The sequence below is a fragment of the Mobula birostris genome, chromosome 9 (genome assembly GCF_030028105.1).
Source record: "Mobula birostris isolate sMobBir1 chromosome 9, sMobBir1.hap1, whole genome shotgun sequence".
NCBI classification, from domain to species: Eukaryota; Metazoa; Chordata; class Chondrichthyes; order Myliobatiformes; family Myliobatidae; genus Mobula; species Mobula birostris.
Window position 1 is genome coordinate 38968080 of NC_092378.1, and position 15096 is coordinate 38983175.

At 40.0% G+C, this 15096-nt stretch overlaps 1 protein-coding gene across 8 annotated transcripts in view; it reads left to right on the forward strand.

The window, feature by feature from the left end:
* LOC140202693 (receptor-type tyrosine-protein phosphatase zeta-like) overlaps window positions 1-15096 on the forward strand; it is a 307307-nt gene that overhangs the window by 210191 nt on the left and 82020 nt on the right. For 6 of the 8 annotated variants that reach the window (XM_072267863.1, XM_072267860.1, XM_072267866.1 and 3 more), the window contains 2 exons: window positions 5187-5233; window positions 8282-10835. In XM_072267863.1, coding sequence (XP_072123964.1) covers window positions 5187-5233; window positions 8282-10835 — 2601 coding nt within the window. The remainder of the gene's footprint in view (window positions 1-5186; window positions 5234-8281; window positions 10836-15096) is intronic. The other 2 variants (XM_072267865.1, XM_072267867.1) reach the window with 2 other exon arrangements.

A 15096-nucleotide genomic window follows, 5' to 3' on the forward strand; every position in this document is an offset into this window, starting at 1 on the left:
TTCTAAATTCCAACGAGTACAAGCCCAGTTCATCCAGTCTTTCTTCATATGAAAGTCCTGCCATCCCAGGAATCAATCTGGTGAACCTTCTCTGTACTCCCTCTATGGCAAGGATGTCTTTCCTCAGATTAGGGGACCAAAACTGCACACAATACTCCAGGTGTGGTCTCACCAAGGCCTTGTACAACTGCAGTAGTACCTCCCTGCTCCTGTACTCAAATCCGCTTGCTATAAATGCCAGCATACCATTCGCCTTCTTCACCGCCTGCTGTACCTGCATGCCCACTTTCAATGACTGGTGTATAATGACACCCAGGTCTCGTTGCACCTCCCCTTTTCCTAATCGACCACCATTCAGATAATAATCTGTTTTCCTATTTTTGTTACCAAAGTGGATAACTTCACATTTATCCACATTAAATTGCATCTGCCATGAATTTGCCCACTCACCCAACCTATCCAAGTCACTCTGCATCCTCTTAGCATCCTCCTCACAGCTAACACTGCCACCCAGCTTCGTGTCATCCGCAAACTTGGAGATGCTGCATTTAATTCCCTCATCTAAGTCATTAATATATATTGTAAACAACTGGGGTCCCAGCACTGAGCCTTGCGGTACCCCACTAGTCACCGCCTGCCATTCTGAAAAGGTCCCGTTTATTCCCACTCTTTGCTTCCTGTCTGCTAACCAATTCTCCATCCACATCAATACCTTACCCCCAATACCATGTGCTTTAAGTTTGCACACTAATCTCCTGTGTGGGACCTTGTCAAAAGCCTTTTGAAAATCCAAATATACCACATCCACTGGTTCTCCCCTATCCATTCTACTGGTTACATCCTCAAAAAAATTCAATGAGATTCGTCAGACATGATTTTCCCTTCACAAATCCATGTTGACTTTGTCCGATGATTTCACTGCTTTCCAAATGTGCTGTTATCACATCTTTGATAACTGACTCCAGCAGTTTCCCCACCACCGACGTTAGGCTAACCGGTCTATAATTCCCCGGTTTCTCTCTCCCTCCTTTTTTAAAATATATACAGTATATACTTCGATAATAAACTTGCTTTGAACTTACGTTGAGCATTCATATTGCTGTACCAGACCGTGATCAGGAATCATCCTATCATACATATGCTAGGAGTGACTGCTGTTGAACGGGTTCTTTTAGAGGACTGGTGTCTTAATTTGGCATCATAAATCTTTGATATTTATTGCACTGCATAGAAGGTAAGAGGTTCTGGTGCTGTTAAATTGAGACCATGTGTCCATCATTGAGGCTCTGAGGATGTAGCAATGTTGTCATATATTACTGAGTGGTGTGGTTCATGTCTCTTTTCTCATGAACCTGGCAAGAATCCCTGATGATCAAGTAATGTGGTCATCCTTGGGAGAATCCAAATAGAATTTGCTAGTTCGATGAAGAAATGCTTGACTTTAGGAATTTTATCGCTCTTCTATGCAATACCTGAGGCTTTTGCGTCTGTACTGACCATGCACACTGTTGACTGCCATCAAAGCAGAAAATACTAAGGAGGCCAAGCAGCACTTGTAGGGAAACAGAGTTAATATTTTGGACCAATGACCCTTCAGAATAGAAGTTTAAAAACAAGTGGTGCTTTAAGTTGCAGAGAGAGGGAGAGCTGGAAAGAGCAAAGGGAATATTTGTGATTGGGTAGAAACCAAATGTGCCCAGATGACATAGTTAAAAGAAAGATCTGACCTCTCTAGAGCAGTATAAATAGAGGCAGATGAGTTCAAGTCAAGTCAAGTCTCTTTTTATTGTTATTTCAACCATAACTGCTGGTACAATACTCAGTAAAAACGAGGCAACGTTTTTCAGGACCATGGTGCTACATGAACAATACAAAAAATACACTGAACTACATAAAACAACACAAAACTACATAAAATGGTAGGGCATTGAAGAATACTGTAGAACAGAGGGATCTAGGAATAATGGTGCATAGTTCCCTGAAGGTGGAATCTCATGTGGATAGGGTGATGAAGAAAGCTTTTGGTATGCTGGCCTTTATTAATCAGAGCATTAAGTATAGGAGTTGGGATGTAATGTTGGAATTGTATAAGGCCTTGGTGAGGCCAAATTTGGAGAACTGTGTACATTTCTGGTCACCGAATTATAGGAAAGATGTCAATAAAATTGAGAGAGTACAGAGGAGATTTACTAAAATGTTGCCTGGGTTTCATCTCCTAAGTTGCAGAGAAAGGTTGAACAAGTTAGGTCTTTATTCTTTGGAGTGTAGAGGTTGAGGGGGGACTTGATAGAGGTGTTTAAAATTATGAGGGGGATTGATAGAGTTCACGTGGATAGGCTTTTTCCATTGAGAATGGGGGAGATTCAAACAAGAGGACATGAGTTGAGAGTTAAAGGGCAAAAGTTTAGGGGTAACATGAGGGGGAGCTTCTTTACTCAGAGTGGTAGCTGTGTGGAACGAGCTTCCAGCAGAAGTGGTTGAGGCAGGTTCGATGTTGTCGCTTAGAGTTAAATTGGATAGATATATGGACAGGAAAGGAATGGAGGGTTATGGACCGAGTGCAGGTTGGTGGGACTAGGTGAGAGTAAGAGTTCGGCAAGGACTGGAAGGGCTGAGATGGCCTGTTTCCATGCTGTAATTGTTATATGGTTAAAACTACACTAGACTACGGACCTACCCAGGACTGCATAAAGTGCACAAAACAGTGCAGGCATTACAATAAATATGCACTGTAGAGGGCAGTAGGTTAGTGTCAGTCCAGGCTCTGGGTATTGAGGAGTCTGATGGCTTGGGGAAGAAACTGTTACATAGCCTGGTTGTGAGAGCCTGAATGCTTCGGTACCTTTTCCCAGATGGCAGGAGGGAGAAGAGTTTGTATGAGGGGTGCGTGGGGTCCTTCATAATGCTGTTTGCTTTACGGATGCAGCGTGTGGTGTAAATGTCTGTAATGGCGGGAAGGGAGACACTGATGATCTTCTCAGCTGACCTCAGTATCTGCTGCAGCGTCTTGCGATCCGAGATGGTGCAACTTCCAAACCAGGCAGTGATGCAGCTGCTCAGGATGCTCTCAGTACAACCTCTGTAGAATGTGGTGAGGATGCGGGGTGTGGGGGGGGGGGGGATAAATGGAGAGAAAAAAATAGACATGCAATCATTGGAATGCTGTTGACTACTTATGACAAAGGCCAAATAGTTTGAAGGTGAATGGTGGAAAGGTTAAAGGAGATTTACTTGACTAGCTGTTTTACACAGACTGTGGTAGGTGCATGGAATGTACTGTCAGGTTCTGGAAGTAGATGCAATAACAACATTAAAGATGCATTTGGACAATTACATGCACAGGCAGAGAATGGAGGGATATAGACCATTTGCTGGCAGATGTCCATTTCAATTTGGGATCATGATTGGTACAGATATCGTGGGCTGCAGGACCTGTTCCTCTGTCGTACCATTCTGTATTCTATCTCACTGATGGACCCTCTGAAAATAGATCTGAAAATACTCGATGCCAGTATTTTCCTACTCAGCTGTATACAATTTCCTAAGTGGTTTTAGCTGGGTAACCACTTGGAAGCTTATCTACGTTTAGGGTGGTGATGACAATTCATCAGCATCTTCTAAGCCTGATGCAGTTTCTTGACCCGAAATGTCAATGATCCCTCTGTCCCCATGGATGCAGCCTGACCCACTGAATTTCTTAAGTAATTTGTTTTCTTTTTCTTCTGTATAGCCTTGAATACTGGAAAAGATTATAGCAAAGAAAAAAAAACATGTCAATTCCATATATATATATTACAATAGAAACTCTATGTGTAGAGTCTTAAGCCTTATATGTTCTTGGTAAGGAAGGGTAACAGTTATGCTATTGGCAATTACATTCAGGGCAAAATAAATGGAGGAAGTATGATCTCCATTGTGAACATTTAATAAATAGGTTAAGCCTTGTAAAACCTATTCATTGTTTTCAGTATAATGGGAAATATTATGTCAAAATCTCAATTTTCTGCTTTTTGAATGACAGTTGCTTCTAATAATTATTTTGTATTAGCAGCTGGTGAACCTCTCAGTCTATTCAGGGGCCTCTTGTGTGTTGGTGTGTGCATAGTGTGGAAAATAAAGATACATTTTAACTGGATTTGTTTACCATTGTGAAAATACTGATAATCTACTAACAATGGTTTGAGACTGGATTATACTTTACAACCACTGTTGCTTAGCTACAAGGAAATTGGGAATCTCATCACCATTTCTTTTCAGCATTGCACTGAGCAAAGCCAAGGTAAGACATCCTGGCATTGTATTGTGATTTTACTTTTATTTCTTTCAATTGCTTTTAAAGATTAGTTACAACAAAATCAATTAATTATGTTAGGAAGATTCACAGATATTCCTTTCCTTCAAATTACATTAACTTTGCATCCTCTTTAACTTCAGAATCATAACATAGTCAACAGAGCCTGTTGATATCATACATTTCTGTGAAATTATTATAAAGGCACAGAACTGAAGCAAACAACTGAAGGTGTGAATTATAAATCCTAAGAATATGCAAATAGTCAAGTGACTAGAAAAGAGTAAATGTTTCATATTAAGGAAAGCTGATCTCGATGAGTATTTCCAATATTTTCAAATTTCATGCACTAATTATCATTGAAGCCATCCTTGGCTCATTGCTCTAAATCTGATTTTGATTCGGGCTAAAACGCATATCCCTCTATTGGTTGCCTTCAATTTAACCACTTCACTGAAAGTGTAGGTCAGTAGCAGCAACCTCCTCTAATCATCAAAGTAACTTTTCCTATTTCCTTGAGAGCCTATACCTGGTACCCAGAGGTCCAGTTTCCTGAAGATAGTGGGGCAGAGTGAAATATTGGGCTAATATTTTTCCCTTCCATCCCTCCCATGAGAAACTATTCCCTCCACTAATGTATTAGTTAGCATGACTTACTTTAAACTAGACCAGAGAGAGAAGATGGGATTTATTGCTGAAATCTGAATATTATCTGGTTCATTGTAAAGTCTAACTGAGCATATATTACCCAGTATTTAATATGTAATGAGTGATTTTTTTTTGGCATCAGTTATTATGATGTCCATCGCAAATGTGAAAATTGTTTCCGTTTAATCTCAAAAACAATGTTTTTGCTTTCATCTAATTCAGTTTGTTTTGTTTTAATACTTTGCAGATATTGGTGCATTTCTCAATTTTAGTGACCCGTATGGAGATATGGAGGTAAAGAAGACTTTTAAATCATTCTTTGTTGTCTATTCCAGCTTGAATGTGTCACTGTGGATATGTGGGACTTTTTAAATGAATACTACAATTAAATTTTTCAAAAGATGCCTTAAACCACAAGAAAACTATTTTAATTAAACCATAATTAACTGCGTCAGTGGAGATATTACAGCTTTTAACTTTGTGTTCCTATCTGTGCTCAATTTTTGAAATGAAATGCATATTCTTTGTTTCCCATTCAGCAGTTGCAGCTGATTTAGTGCTGAACTCTGTCAGAGACAATTTGTTTTAGTAATGCTGTGGGGCTTATCAAGATGGCTATAAAATTAAAAGTTCAATGATATTTTGAGAGTTTCCAAATATTGGATGCATTATAATGTACATTAATACATACTCATAATCAGATTAAGCTTACAGATTTTATTTTTGGAATGTGCAGTAGTATAGTTTGAAAAGGGGAATCCTCTGCTTTAATGATTTTGTTTTTTGGTACCTCATTATTGCCAGAAAGACCAACGATAATCGCCTCTCCCTAATTACCCTTGAGAAGGTGATGCTATCCATTTTCTTAAACTATCTGAGTCCTTTGAGTGAAGATACTCCCAAAATAGTGTTGGGGAATGAGTTTGAGGTTTTAGATCCAGTGACAAAAAAGGACCACTGATATGCTTCCATGTCAGGATAGTGAGGGTGTTCCTGTGCCCTCGAAGCACCTGTCATTCTTGGTGCTACACATGACAGTGTAGAGAGGTGTTGTTAGAGTAGCCTGGCCAAGTAATGACATGAATAGTGCTTCTCATGCAAGAACTGCATAATGTTTGGAAAAGGTATGATTCCCCTGTAGTGTTATTCTACTTCCTGTTTTAACCTTCTGTTGAGTACAAAAATGAACAGTGTTATTTGGTTACATTTTCACATTAGTGTCATAAAGGAAATGAGCAGAATTAGGCTAGTTGGTCCACTGAGTCTGCTCTAAATTTTTTGTCATGGCAGATTTATTATCCCTCTCAACTGTATTCTCCTACCTTCTCATTGTAACTTGATCCCCTTATTAATCAAAAACCTATCAACCTCTTCCTTAAATATACTCAATGACTTGGCCTCCACAGCCACCTGTGGCAAAAAATTCCACAGTCTCACCACCCTCTGGCTAAAAAAATTCCTCCTCATCTCTGTTCGAAACAGATGTCGTTCTATTTTAAGGCAATGCCCTTTGACTCTCTGACTATAGGAAATATCTTCTCCACATCCACTCTACCTAGGTCAGTCAATATTCCATATGTTTCAATAAGATCTCTCCTCATTCTTCTGAGCTCCAGTGAATACAGGCCTTGAGTCTCATCATACATTAACCCATTCATTTCCAGGGTAATTCTCAGCACCCTCCTCTGGACCCTCTCTACTGCTAGCACATCCTTTCTTAGATAAAGGGCTCCAAACTGCTCTTAATGCTCTGTGTAATCTGACCAAATCCTTATAAGGTTTCATCCTTGCTTTTATATTCTAGTCCTCTCAAAATGAATGCTAACATTGCATTTGCCTTCCTTACCACCAACTCAGCCTGCAAGTTTACCTTTAGAGAATCCTGCACAAGGACTCCCAAGTCCTTTTGCACCTCTGATTTTGGAATTTGCTCCCCATTTGGAAAATAGTCTACACTTTATTCCTTCTACCAAAGTGCATGACCATTCACATCCTTACACTGTATTCCATATGCCATTTCTTTGCCCATTCTCCTAATATGTCTCAGTCCTTCTGTAAACTCCCTGCTTCCTCAAAACTACCTCCCCACCACCCCACTATTTGGTGTCATCCGCAAACTTGGCCACAAAGCCATCAATTCTGTCATCCAAATCATTGGCATATAACGTGTAAAGAAGCATTCCCGACACCAACACTGACACCTATGAAACACCACTTATCACTGACAGCCACACTGTAAAGGCCTCCTTTATTCTCACACATTGTCTCCTGCCAGTTAGCCAATCTTATACTATGCTAGTATCTTTTCCTGTAATACCATGGGCTTTTACCCTGTTAAGCAGCCTTATGTGTGGCACCTTGTCAAAGGATTTCTGAAAATCCAAGTAAACAACATCTATTGACTCTCCTTGTCACTCCTGCTTGTTATTTCCTCAGAGTTTCAACAGATTTGTCAGTCAAGATTTCTGCTTTGGGAAACCATGCTGACTTCTGCTTATTTTATCATATACCTCCAAGTACCCTAAAACCTCATCCTTAATAGTGGACTCTAACACTTTGGCAACCACACCTTGATAGCTGGCCTATAACTTTCTGTCCCTCCCTCCCTTCTTAAAGAGTAGAATTTTCAACTTTACAGTCCTCCAGAACCATTCCTGCATCTAGTGATTCTTGAAAAATTGCTGCAAGTGTCATCACAATCTCTTCAGCTGTCTCCTTCAGAATACTGAGCTGTAGTCCACCTGGTCCAGGCAACCTATCTACCTTCAGACCTTTCAGCTTCATGAGCACCTTCTCCTTAGTAATTGCACCTACTCGCACTTCCGTCCCCTGATGCTCTCTGATTTCTGGCATGCTGCTGGTATTTTCTACAGGGAAAGCTGGTGCAAAATACTGTATCCGCAGAGGGAGCAATCATCTCAGACCTGTTGAATAAGGTCAAGTGCTGAGGCTCCTCCAGCACCACCTCTTGGATCCCCCTATCTACCTCATTCGCAGTCACAACTTCTTGTTCCTGTCCGTAGACTGAATTTGAAGCAGTTAATCTAATGGGTGAAGGCTCATTAGATTAACTCCCCCCTCCTTCTCATGCTCCCATCTCGGCTGTTTTTGTGATACTCTCCCACGCATTGTTTTTTTTTATTTCCAGCTTATGAACTGTTTTGAGTTAGTTACAGTTCTTAGAAATAGTGTCACAACCTGAGGAGAAATTGCAAAGTGTGTGTGCTTAGCTCTCTTCATTGGTAAAACCACTTCAGAAGTTCCAGGGTGAATCTCTATCACTTTTATGTGATACTACTAAATAGCAACATTTTCTCTATTTTTCTTCTTTTCTGCTTCCAGCTAAAAGAAAATAATCCAGGAAATGCAGAAGCAAATTTACCTGAGCTTTACACAGCCCCGGTTCTCAGTCACAAATGGAATGAGGAGGATCTGGAAAGCAAAACTGTGAAGTCCATAACTATTACTGAGAAGGAGCAAGAAGCAAGCATTGTTCCTAACGAGAATTATTTTGTCAAGGGGATTGAGGAAATGACCACCCAGGCTGCCAATCCAAATGTTATTATTTTTCCATCGTCTTCCACTGTCACTGAAACATCATCCAAGGACATAAATGCTGGCCTGCACCCTGAAACCAAAACAATGTTTTCTTCAGTTGCAGAGGATTCAGACTATACTTCCGCTATGGGATCCCTGGAGTCAAATATAATGTTCACTTATTCCCAGCAAACAGAAACTCCAGTTACGTCAAAGGAAGTCACGAACTTAAGTACCCCCACACAGTCCGACACCATGTTCCACGCATCCACCATTGACACCAGAAATGTTTCTCTACCTATCACACCTCAGGAGGTTCTTACAAATAATTCAACCCCTAAGCTGTGGTCTGGAACAAATACGATTGCACCGCCAATGGATTCTAGCGCAGGTCGAATGGCATCAAGCAATGAAGCTACTGTCTTAAAGGAACCTGGTGCAGTCTCTGGTTCGGTTGCTTCCATAGCCACTGTCCACCCAGCTAAGACGACAGCTTTCAATGATAATGTATTTCCATCCAGTGAGGAATTAGTTTCTGTAGCTGTTCCTTCTCCTGGCCACGAGATGTATCTTCACAGTACACCAGATTCCATTGGCAGATTTAATACCTTGCCTAAAGAGACTGAAGGCCAAGTTACCTCTTCTTATTCTACTGGTGAGATGCTTTTCCGAACTATCAATGCACTCTCTGACAGAGAAGTGTCCTTCCCTGCTACCTCTGCTATTTCCCATGATGAAGTACTGCTGCAGCCTACTCCCTCCTTATCCAGTACACCTTCTTATCAATCCTCTGCTTCTGCTAATAATGAAGTGTTTCTTCAAGCAACCCTTGCTCTATCAAGTGATCCCATGTCGCTGCAAGTGACCTTTGATTCCCCAGCTAGCCAAGTGTTTCCTAGCAGTCAACTATTGCTTCAGACGACCTCTGTTGCTTCCTATGGTGAAGTAGGATTGCCTAGTTCACCAATAGCTACCACTGAAGTGTTACGTCACGCTACCCTTCCTTTAGCTAGTAATGTGGTGTCTCTCCATACTATCCCTACTTCCTTTCCTAGTGAGAAACTTCTCAATGACCTTCAGATCTCCTCTGAAGTTCCAGCATCCCTGGATGTGACTTCTGCCTCTAGCCATCAGTTAGTACAGCATACCACTGCTACTACCTCTGTCGGTGACATGTTCTTTGAATCTGCTCTTCCCGTACCGAGTGCTGTGATGTCTCTTCAAACTTACTCTAGTTCTAAAGAGGATGAGATTTTTCTTCATGTTACTCCCACTCTTTCCAATACTTTGGTGTTGCCCCTGGCTCCGTCTCCTGTTCCCAGTGATGAGATGTTCCGTGTTGCCTCTACATCCCCTGTTGCTGATATGTTGCTTCAAGTGATTCCTACCTTCTCTGAAAGCCAAATATCTTCGTACGCTACTGTCTTTCCTCACAGTCAAAGGTCAACTTCAGCTCCTCCTGCTCTATCCAGTAATGAACTGTTGCTGCAACCTACTGTTACTCTCTCTAGTAGTGCAAGGTTATTGAATGGCATAGAAACTTCATTGAAAAATAAGTCGATGGTTTATGCTTCCAGTGATAATGCACTCCCTTACGTATCCAGTAACCAGTACGATCTTCCTAGTAGCCTGCCTTTTTCAAATGATGAAGTCGCATTCATCTATGTTCCGTCTGCAGTTCCCACCGGGGAGATAACTATGGCAGTTTCTGCCACCCCTTTACCAGCTCCTTCTGGGCCTTCCTCTGTCACGTTACTGAGTCAAAGTCACGATGCTGAATTCTGGTCTTCTGGGTTTGAAGGTGATTTGTCTGAGACAGATGATAGTGTTCCAACAACGTTGTACCCCATATCTGAGGATAAGGCATTAAGTGGGCAGATATTCAACTCTGCAGAGGAGCAGAATAGTCAGTATCCCCAGATCATTACAGGATCACCTGCATCTTCTGAAGAAAATTCTTTCATCGCTACTCTTAACATCAATGTAACAAATTCTGAGGTGGACAAAAATCACAAGGCAACAACAGTGACTCGAAATGTAACCACTGGAAAGCACAAAAGACCAACAATAATAGCAAGACCTAACCGGATCAAAACAGTAACTGCAAAACTGCCCCCGTCACACCCTAGGACTAATTCTTTCATGACTACTGAAGAGGAGAGTGGTTCTGGCCAGAGTGCATCTGATAGTCTAATTGATAATGAGACAACAGTGGTGTTAAGTTACCTCGATTATAATGATAGAGCACTAGACAGTACACCAAGCACAGGTAAATCAGCAGATCCAAGGACTCAACAGTCTTCAGCTCCATCTCTAACGAGTGGGCTTGAAACAACTTTATTCGACGTGTATGAGGCAGGTTAGTCATGTCTGAAAAAACTTTGAAAAGCCAAAGGTGAAATTAATGCAATTCCCAAGTAAAAGACCAGAGCCATTTGCAATGGAAATTTTACTGAAGTCGGGAAGGATTCGAGACTAAGCTGTCTCATTCATTTCTGTGCCTTTGACTATAATAATGATTGACAGCAACTGATGAAGCAGGTCTGCATTATAAATTCAGTGAGATACTGGACTAATAATAAAAAGAAATCTCGAATGCAGATTTTATATGTAGTTCAAATAAGCTAAATATTGTTTTCTCCTAATTTGTGCTTTATTTAAGTACATTTTTATCAATTCATTCTAACTAAATTCAGAAATAATCCTATTACAAGAATCTTTCCTCAGCAGTATGGAATGAATGGTTACAGGGTACTCCTATAAAAACAATGAATAACTAATGCTGCATTATTAAGATTCAGCATGTGGTTGAACTTTGTTATCAGTCACCTGCTCTGTAATTTAGGAAGTGTGTAATATAACAGTTAAACATAACAATAGACCTTGTAAAATATAAATAACTTCATACTCTCCGAGCAAAATAGAACAAAAATGAAATTACAGAAGATAATAGTGGATTATAATTGAAGGTAAGATGAATTACAGTGTCTGAGCCATAGGTTTTCTCTTGAATTTCTTTCGAAGATCTGACAGTAACAAGTGTTTGATACAGATGTTGGGAATGTGCTGTCTGACTTACCTCCTTCACTTTAAAGCTTTTAGATAGTTGAGCTGAAAATCTGTGCTCCCTGATAAAGAGGAAATGAGACCATTTATAAAAAAAAGAGTTGTTTAATATATAAGGCCTTTCAAAATACAATGGAACAAAAAGGCAAACTAATATTGCTGCATAGTGCAATAGGTACAGCAATTTCTGAATTATACAGAGTACAGAAATGTGTGAATTTTATGGTTTAAGTTGAATGGATACTACAGAATTGCTAGTTACATCTAATTTTATAATTTTGATAAATAACTCAATGATAAACAAAAAAAATGTATAATGTTACAATATCATCTGGATTTAAATCTAATGGAGATAATAACCTGCTGAGTTCCTGCAGCAGTTTGCTTTTTTTTTGCTCTTTTACCCATATGGTGTTTTGGGTTCAGACCTATTGAAGGAATCCTGTTTGTCCTTAGAAATGAAATGGAAGTAATATCACCAGATGCTCTGGTTTCCTCCCACAGTCCAACGGCATACCTGCTAGGTTAATTGGTCACTGTAAATTGTCCCATGATGAGGTTAGGGTTAATCCAGTTTGTCAGAGGTTGCTGTGGCAGCGTGGTTCAAAGGGCAGGAAGTGCTAAATAAATAAATAATAGTATTTTAATCTGCTGCTGCTTGGTATCAGACACTGCATGGCGACAGTTTTGAGAAGATGTTAGTAGGCCTTACCTATCATATACATCTTCACTGGTGTATGAAGGCAAGTATGTTTTAGAAACATAATACTTATCGGAATATAGATGAGGATCAAATATTTTTGCTATCAATGCTATATTTTTTTTATTGTCAATGGAGTTCTCTTAGATTTTCCTTTCCTGTTCTAATGCAGCATGAAACTTCCTTACAATTATGATGGTGGTGATTTTCTCTATTCCTTGCTGACATCAGAACTCCCTCTTGGTTTCAGCAGCATGAATCTCTAACCAAATCTGCCTGGGGGAAAAAATTCACACACCTAGCATGTTTGGTATGCGTATAATGGAGGATCTCCCTTGCAATTATAATATGTTCAGTCATTCACCTTTGAATTCCAATGCAGTTGAAAAATGCAGAGCAACAGAAGGGCTGTGGCCAAAACTGTTGGGTAGAAAGGATTATAGGCAGACGTTTTTGCCACCCATCTCTTGATGCTATATGCTGTCACATCTCGCTATTGGCCTTTTAATTGCATGTTGATCAAGTTGTCAAGTTTTACCTCTGTAACATGTTGATCAAATGATTTACCTACGCTGAACGATGTATATAATGTTGTTACTACTGCCCCCAGCGAAAACTTTACTAAGTTATGGGCTAAGGGCACATGAGTTTGCAGGAAATGTACAGTTAACCAAAGAAAATAATGCCAAGGTGGTTAATTTTTCTAGGTAAGTTTGATAGTGAAGTCAGCACATTTAGTAGGTCTTCTAGTTCTGAGAAAGTACTATAAAATATATGTTAGATCTACTAAAACAGGGGTTCCCAACCTGGGGTCTACAGATTAACTAATGGTATTTGTTCACGTCATAAAAAAAAGTTGGGCATGCCTGGATTAAAAATATTCAGGAAATTCATCAAAATTATTGCATCCCCTGTCCAAATTTATAAACCCCACTGGATGTAAATAACTTATTTGATTTAAATCCTTTGGAGCAATCATAATATAAAAACATCTATGAATAATGGAAGGGCCACACTTAATTAATAAAATATTTTAAAATTATCCTTACTTTTTGCTTCTCAGAGACATGCCCAGATCTCAGATTAGTGTAGTGAAAATAAAAAGCACATCAGTGCTGCCAAAATGTACCTAAAGATCTCAGAGGCGTAGGCTGCAAAATGGCATTCCTTTGCAGCTTTATCAGGGTGCAGCAGTTGCATAATTAGGTCTAATATGTCGGTGACAGGCAGAAGTGAGCGTGCACACGCACCCAGTGTGGCTTGTGTTGCTCACCGCACTGGCAAAGGCTTTAGTGTACCTAGCACTAATGTCTGCCAGAAATATGCAGAGTAGGCAGGTTGTGATGTGAATGAGCATGCAAGACTGACTACTGCCCATGTCGTTCTGCCAGATTGTACCTCTGTATTCTAGTTCTCACCCTCAGTAAGCTAAACCATACACTCAACTGCAACCCCAGCCAATACTATTTAAGCCGATCTCCTACTACCTGCTGTAGGTTTGTAGCAGTTGTTTTAATAATCCCACAGGGTTATAGTGTTTAACTTGTGAAGTCTCCTTGGGGTGGTGTGCTAGCCTGTGGAGGAGTTTCTCTTGGCCATGTCAGTGGATAAAGAGAACCATGCAAAGAGGCTTGAAGAGGGAGGAGGAGAATGAATGGCCATTAGCTGGACACTACAGTTATGCAGGATCTTCAGGGTGTAATTCTCCCTTTCCGATGAAGAGCATTTCAGTAAGAATATCCTAAGTGGTCTACCACTTATTCCAGTTGAAAGGATAACTCTCAGCTCTATTCACAGGATGCCATTGCGGTAAGTTTCAGAAGATATTACTAAACATCAAGTCCCTCAGAGATCCATACCTTCTGCATGATATATTGCAGGCAGTTGTGTGAAACAGATCACATTGCGACACTTTGGGTCAGACTTTATTGGAGTATATAACTGTGTATATGAATATTGCAAAAAGCTTTTAGTGTAAAAACCAGCAAGTGACATTATATGGAAAATATACCTTATTAATTATGAATTTTTCATTCAATGTCAGAGGTTCTTCAGCCCATCAGTTCTATTGCTAGTTCTCAGAGCATTCCCATTAGTCCTGTTCCCTATTTGTTGCTCTGTAGTCCATTCTCTTTCCCAAGTCCATCAACCCCATTATTTTTATCCTACCATCCACCTACATTAAAGATAATTTACAATATTCAATTAATATACCATTGCACATGTCCTTAGGATATGTGATTAAGCCATTGAATCCATCTGAAATCCATGTGATCACAAGTCGAGAGTGCAAACTCCACACAGACAAAGCCTGGGTTGCTTACAATGTGTGGCTGAAGCACTAACAGCTATGCTGCTATCCACCATATCTGGTCTAAGTCCTTGTAGATTCTATCTCTGTCAAATTAACCTTTATTTTTATTTTTCTGTCTCTAACAGATTTGTCATTGAATTCACCCATTTCTTAATCCAAACTATTCTAGTTGTTTAATCATTTTGGTGAAAGCGATAACACTGTTTGCTGCATTCCTTACTCAGATGCCTCACAATCCATGTTGTGTCACAATTGGCTAACACTTCCACAAAGTTGTAACTTAAAAGGAGTGAAGGAGTTATGCGTAAACAGCTGCACATTCCACTCCTGAGAAACTTAGCCCTGTTCTGCAAAGGCATTCGGAAAAGCAAGTTAGTAAGTCCGATATTGAAGATTAATTGCCAGCCAAGCGAGCTCCAGGGCTTATGAGTTTTCGGTGTTTCTATTTAACTTTTGAATAAAACAACAGTCTCTGTCCCAACATCACAGAATGTCTGATTGCAACTAAACAGAGCAGATATTTTGTGCTTCCATTAGATC